This window comes from Triticum aestivum, chromosome 1B (genome assembly GCF_018294505.1).
Source record: "Triticum aestivum cultivar Chinese Spring chromosome 1B, IWGSC CS RefSeq v2.1, whole genome shotgun sequence".
NCBI lineage: Eukaryota > Viridiplantae > Streptophyta > Magnoliopsida > Poales > Poaceae > Triticum > Triticum aestivum.
The window spans coordinates 314,328,486-314,335,381 of NC_057795.1; the positions used below are offsets into that span (position 1 = coordinate 314,328,486).

Consider the following 6,896-nt stretch of genomic DNA (forward strand, 5'->3'; position numbering starts at 1 on the left):
AGCTGGTGCAGTTGCAAGCAGAGTGTCGTGGCGGGATCTACATGTGAAGCGGAGTACATGGCAGCCTCGGAGGCAGCGCATGAAGCAATATGGATGAAGGAGTTCATCACCGACCTAGGAGTCATACCCAATGCGCTGGGGCCAATCACTCTCTTCTGTGACAACACTTGAGCTATTGCCCTTGCCAAGGAGCCCAGGTTTCACAAGAAGACCAGGCACATCAAGCATCGTTTCAACTCCATCCGTGAAAATGTTCAAGATGGAGACATAGATATTTGCAAAGTACATACGGATCTGAATGTCGCAGATCCGTTGACTAAACCTCTTCCGCGAGCGAAACATGATCAACACCAGAACTCTATGGGTGTTCGATTCATCACAATGTAACTAGATTATTGACTCTAGTGCAAGTGGGAGACTGTTGGAAATATGCCCTAGAGGCAATAATAAAAGGATTATTATTATATTTCCTTGTTCATGATAATTGTCTTTTATTCATGCTATAATTGTATTATCCGGAAATCGTAATACACGTGTGAATACATAGACAACAATATGTCCCTAGTGAGCCTCTAGTTGACTAGCTCGTTGATCAACAGATAGTCATGGTTTCCTGACTATGGACATTGGATGTCATTGATGACGGGATCACATCATTAGGAGAATGATGTGATGGACAAGACCCAATCCTAAGCATAGCACAAAGATCGTGTAGTTCGTTTGCTAGTGCTTTTCCAATGTCAAGTATCTTTTCCTTAGACCGTGAGATCGTGTAACTCCCGGATACCGTAGGAGTGCTTTGGGTGTACCAAACGTCACAACGTAACTAGGTGGCTATAAAGGTGCACTACAGGTATCTCCGAAAGTGTCTGTTGGGTTGACATGGATCGAGACTGGGATTTGTCACTCCGTATGACGGAGAGGTATCTCTGGGCCCACTCGGTAATGCATCATCATAATGAGCTCAAAGTAACCAAGTGTCTGGTCACGGGATCATGCATTAGGGTACGAGTAAAGTGACTTGCCAGTAACGAGATTGAACGAGGTATTGGGATACCGACGATCGGATCTCGGGCAAGTAACATACCGATTGACAAAGGGAATTGTATACGGGGTTGCTTAAATCCTCGACATCGTGGTTCATCCGATGAGATCATCGAGGAGCATGTGGGAGCCAACATGGGTATCCAGATCCCGCTATTGGTTATTGACCGGAGAGACGTCTCGGTCATGTCTACATGTCTCCCGAACCCGTAGGGTCTACACACTTAAGGTTCGGTGACGCTAGGGTTGTATGAATATGAGTATGCAGCAAACCGAAAGTTGTTCGGAGTCCCGGATGAGATCCCGGACGTCACGAGGAGTTCCGAAAGGGTCCGAAGGAAAAGAATTATATATAGGAAGTGCTGTTTCGGCCATCGAGAAAGTTTCAGGGTCCACCGGTATTGTACCGGGACCACCGGAAGGGTCTCGGGGGTCCACCGGGTGGGGCCACCTATTCCGGAGGGCCCCGTGGGCTGAAGTGGGAGGGGAACCAGCCCCTAGTGGGCTGGTGCGCCCCCCTTGGGCCCCCCTGCGCCTAGGGTTGGAAACCCTAGGGTGGGGGCGCACCACTTGCCTTGGGGGGCACTCCACCCCCCTGGCTGCCCCCCCTTGGGAGATCTCATCTCCAGGGTTGGCGCCCCCCCTGGGGGCCTATATAAAGGAGGGGGAGGGAGGGCAGCCGCACCCTGAAGTCTTGGCGCCTCCCTCTCCCCTGCTACACCTCTCCCTCTCGCAGAAGCTCGGCGAAGCTCTGCCGGAACCCTGCTGCATCCACCACCACGCCGTCGTGCTGCTGGATCTTCATCAACCTCTCCTTCCCCCTTGCTGGATCAAGAAGGAGGAGACGTCACGCTGACCATACGTGTGTTGAACGCGGAGGGGCCATCCGTTCGGCGCTAGGATCTCCGGTGATTTGGATCACGACGAGAACGACGCCCTCAACCCCGTTTTCTTGAACGCTTCCGCACGCAATCTACAAGGGTATGTAGATGCATCTCTCTCTCTCTCTCTCGTTGATAGATGAACTCATAGATTGATCTTGGTGAACGTAGAAAATTTTATTTTATGCAACGTTCCCCAACAAAAGTCACCAGCCTATTTTCCATGACAGAAAGGGTTATACAAGACACAAATGAAACATCGTAAAATAGAGCAAATTTTGTAATGTAGTCATCGGCAAAAACTCCAGTCAACAACATCCGCATCGTCACTAGCGCCACACCACTCCTGATATAATTGCAGGAGAGAATAGAGGAGAGACAAAGGCATCAGAAGGGGACGCGAACACCGCCCTAGGTTCCAACCAATCAACCATTAGATGTAGTGATGATGACGCGGCAGAGAAGACAACACAAAGGCAAGACTTCTAATTCAGTCGCAATTGTCTGCTTCACTCTCCTTACGACCGATGGGGGATGTTAGAGATATCATATTTGAGAGTTAGAGATAAAGATGTATTAGAGATAAAATTGGTTTAAATAATGTTGCCTTGTACTCTAAGCCTACCCCTCTCTCATGTACTTTTATATATACCCGCATGAGTTCAATACACCGACAATACAACAAGAAATATTTGGCCATTCTATAATTTCTACACACATAACTCTTGAAACTCGGAAATAAGTAGCAACAGTAGAGCCACGACCTCGATGATGGCCCTGCTCCCAGAGGCAGCCGACGCAACTGACGGCGGCTGGCAAGGTCTAGCACGAGAAGAGAAGCCACCATAGGGGTTTGCTTCCGGCCCATCCGCAACACTAACATGGAGCTCGGCCACCGGAGACACGACATGAACAACCAAGAGTCCAAGAGGTTGCCATTGGGCCACCTTAGAGGCAGTGTGGCCTCTATACACCGCCGATGTGAAAATTAACAAAATTGGCCCTTTTCCCAAACTTCAACACGAAATGGTCCCAGTCTAAAAATATTTCATAAAATGGCCCTTTTGCATGACGCCCGGGGCTAGGGCGCCATACTAGATAGCATGACGCCCCGGGCTAGGGCGCCGTGCTATTTGGCATAGTGCCATGCTACATGTCGCAACCATGGCGTCCTAGGCCGGGGCGTCATGCTCTCTATCATGGCGCCCCAGCCCCGGGCGTCATGCAAAAGAGGGTCATTTTGTGAAATATTTTCAGACTAGAGCCATTTCGTGTTGAAGTGTCGGAAAATGGCCAGTTTTGTCCATTTTCAGCTGATGCTCTAAGCCAAACAGCAGAATAAACACCAACTGTACACCAGCCATCTGCCCTCCTAATAAAGTGCGGACTACTGTACTAGCTAGCATGCATCCTTTGAAATGTCCCCAATGTAGCTAATCCGACAACAAGGGGAACCGGCATGTGCGTTGCAGCTCTCAATTCAGGCCTCTGAACCCCGTTTTGCCGCCGGCACCTCGTTGCTTTCTCCATCTATATATTAATTTTGTCTTGTCCTTGATCGTATTATCGTCGTCCATGGAGTCCAACGGTGCCAGCACCACGCGACACCCAATGGCGTCACCTCACCGCCTAGCACGCAGCCCCGGCTCGGCCTCCCGCGCCGCGCCGGCCTTCTCGACCGCCAACTTCGTGCGCTCTCTCCGCAAGGCAGCATCCTTCGGTTACAGGAAGCCCAGCGCCGGCGTCGACGACGCGGCGGACACGACGCGACGACGCAGCGCGGACACTGTGGTGATGTCCCCGTGCAGGTCGTCACCCGAGCCGGGCTTCGCTGCGAGGGGTGCCTGGGATCAGCAGACGAGGCGTAGGCGGAGCACCGGGCAGTCGTCGCCTTCCGAGGGCGTCGGCAGAGGGCCGAGCGTGCCGAGGAAGACGGCGACGACGCCTAAGAAGGAGGACGTGGCGCACCGGGCGCGCGTGCTCACCGCGCGGCTGATGCAATGGCGGCTCGCGAACGCACGTATGGAGAAGGCCATGACTCGCGCCACCCACGCCGCCGAGGTGAGCCACGCCGACGCATGCATGCAGTTTCTTTATACTACAACGTGCAACCGTTAACCGTACGTACTACTAGTAGTGATGCGATTACCTGGTCATTTTTCTCGCCGATGTGCGTGGCGTGGCCGCATGCAGAGCAAGCTGCTCTACGTGTGGCGGCGCGTGGCCGAGCTGCGCAACATCCACACGGCGAAGCGGATTGTGGCGCAGCGGTGGCGGCAGAAGGTGAAGCTGGGCAGGCTCCTGCGCCCGCAGCTCCCCGTCCTCGTCGCATGGGAGACGCTCGGAGAACCGCACTCCGACGCTGTGGCAGACCTCGGCCGGGTGCTCTCCGCCGCCTCCACCTCCCTCCCCTTATCCGACGGCGCCCGAGTACGTGCTGTCTCTCGTAACGCACGTACATTTTTTACTTCTCCTGGCGTGTATGTATGGCAGCACGACAGCAGGTCGGTTGGTAAGTTATAAGCTACTACTACAAAAATGCAGGCCAACCTGGAGCTGTTGCACGAAACCATGCTTGCTTGCGCGCGCACCGTGGATGAGATCAAAGCCAGGGCTGACATGTTCTATGCCACGGTACATGCATTTATTCATCAGTTCCTACATGTATTTGCCGGTGCAAATTTCAAGTAGGGACGAGTAACCGAGAGAGTTTTGCGTGTCGTTTCGGCCCTAACTTTTGTGTGTGCCGCCGGTGCTTGGCGTTCAGGGTAGTGTCACCAGCAGCTCGGTCGACGAGCTCGCGAGGACAATGCAGGAGGAGATGGCAGGGATCGAGGAGGTCATGCGGCTGTGCAGGATTGTCACTAACCTCCAGGTGGGTAGACGGTCCACGTTCTTGAGCTCTGGCCTCTGGGCTATGTCCCACACCAGAACAAAGCTGGGTTATTATGTCCCACCAGAACAAAGCCGTGTTTGATCGTTGTTTTGCTGATTCTCGATCGTCCGAGAAATTCTTACTTTTCGGATCCAACACTGGATCCACGCGGCACTCCACGTTTTTATTTCTTCATGAACAAATTTCTAAAAGTTGTCCTCGCATGATATTTTGTTAACCGAGTATGTGGTTTTGTTATTTCTCAACCATCATATTTTTATTATTATTTTTAGTCGAAGTTAAGACCCATGCAAGATTCCATGTTCTGAACTATGAAAGCAAACTATATCTTCACTCACTAAACTACTAAAAGGTTGCAAGATGGTGAACATTTTTGCTTAGTTCTGTGTGAATAAATTTGTAAAGTTGTCTTAATTTATTTTCTCAGTTGAGCGAGACATAGATAACAATTTCTAATTTTTTTTGCATTTCCACGAGCAAATTATTACAATAAGAGTAATATGGTTGTTACACCTTTTATTTGTGGATAGTTGTTATGCCTTTTTGGGAGAATTTTCTTGATGTGAATGAACAAACTTCTAGAGTCCAGAGGCAGTGTGGAACATAATTGCCACCTTAGTTGGTAAAAAAAAATGTTCATACCATAAAATTAATGAGTTCATTGCAGCGAAGGGTGTGCATTGTAGATTTTTAGTGTTAAAAGAAGGGAGTGAGTGCATGACTAGCGTTGTGCATATCCATGCATGCAGCGTGGTGCACATTTGCATTTTCGTTAGCCTTGTATGCTAGTACTTCTTTTCAATTTTCAATTTGAAAAGGCTCACACGTATTCCTAGCTCACAACTGAATACTCTTGGGTCTATGTTTGCAGGTTCAAGAAGTAAGCCTTCGAGCTAATCTAATTCAGGCAAAGCAAAAGATTGACTACTCCTAGTGCTTGATATGACCGGGGTCCCTACGTCGCCCTTCTATCACCAAAGCGGAGTGCCATCATGACGGGAGATATCATCACAAATAGGAGTTAGGACCGGCCAGTCCCGTACTACAAGATTCAAGTATGCTTGTCGGAAATAAATTATGTAGATGATGATCATGAGAGATGCGGTCCCATGTTGCTATATTTCGGTTGAGTTAAGATTAATCTAGAATTCTTCTGTGACTTATCTATGTATGGATACTGTAATTTGAGTTGTTCGGTGGCTAGTCATATCGACGAGTTGTATGTAAAAGACCTCAATTTGACTTGAAGCGAGATGATAAAATCATACACTAACTGGAAAAGTTGTAAACCAAGTTAAGGACACATTTAACCCGCAGAAAAAAAAAAATAAGGACACATTTTACTACAGCGTCCGTTAGTTCTACCGGCCGTTGTTTGTTGCCGTCAACTGTGCATGCTATGGCAGACGTGTGGATCCCACAGGATAATATAAACCACTCCCTCCGTCCCGGAATGTAATTTCATTTTTGACATTGACGGAGATAGTAGAAAATAGTACACCAACATAGATAATGACACGATGTCAAAAAAAACATAGATAATGACACATTTTATGTGTGTAGAAAGAAAAAGGAATGCAAAATAAATGGTGCGCTGTTGCAGGGGTTCGAACATGCATTCATGCCCAACCCAGCGCGCAAGCTAATTTTTGATGTACTGTTTTTTTAACACAGTACAGATGCAAGCGCTCATATATATGTGCATATACTCACTCCTATAAACACGCGTGCACACACTCTATCCTTATGAGCATCTCTAATTTTTGATAGGATTGGTTAGGACAGTCGACTAAATACAGACCACAACTTTGTTTCCGTCAATTTGTGTGCTAGCCAGGTTTCTCTCGGTCGTTGTGTCGCATAACCTATCGTTGGCTTTGTGCAAAGGGTAGTTGGGTATACGTACTCTGGGTCTCTGAAAGAGGCGTCCAACTACTTTAATTGGTGCATGGTACGAGCTGATAATGCGTGTGTACAGGAAGATTGCTAGTACATGCTCTCACCTGAGATTGCTCCAACCTGATCCACAGTCAACCTCTGGTGCATGCGTACGTGTTTGGAAAAGTTGGGAGTGT

The 6,896-nt window shown here is 49.0% G+C and overlaps 1 protein-coding gene across 1 annotated transcript; it reads left to right on the forward strand.

Moving 5' to 3' along the window:
* The first annotated feature begins 3,508 nt into the window (after positions 1-3,508).
* Positions 3,509-5,839, forward strand: LOC123090712 (QWRF motif-containing protein 7-like). The gene is made up of 5 exons (XM_044512049.1): positions 3,509-3,986; positions 4,119-4,355; positions 4,470-4,559; positions 4,693-4,800; positions 5,693-5,839. Exons 1-5 carry the CDS (start codon positions 3,537-3,539, stop codon positions 5,753-5,755), a joined length of 948 nt encoding a protein of 315 aa, XP_044367984.1. The 5' UTR covers positions 3,509-3,536; the 3' UTR covers positions 5,756-5,839.
* Positions 5,840-6,896: the final 1,057 nt, after the last annotated feature.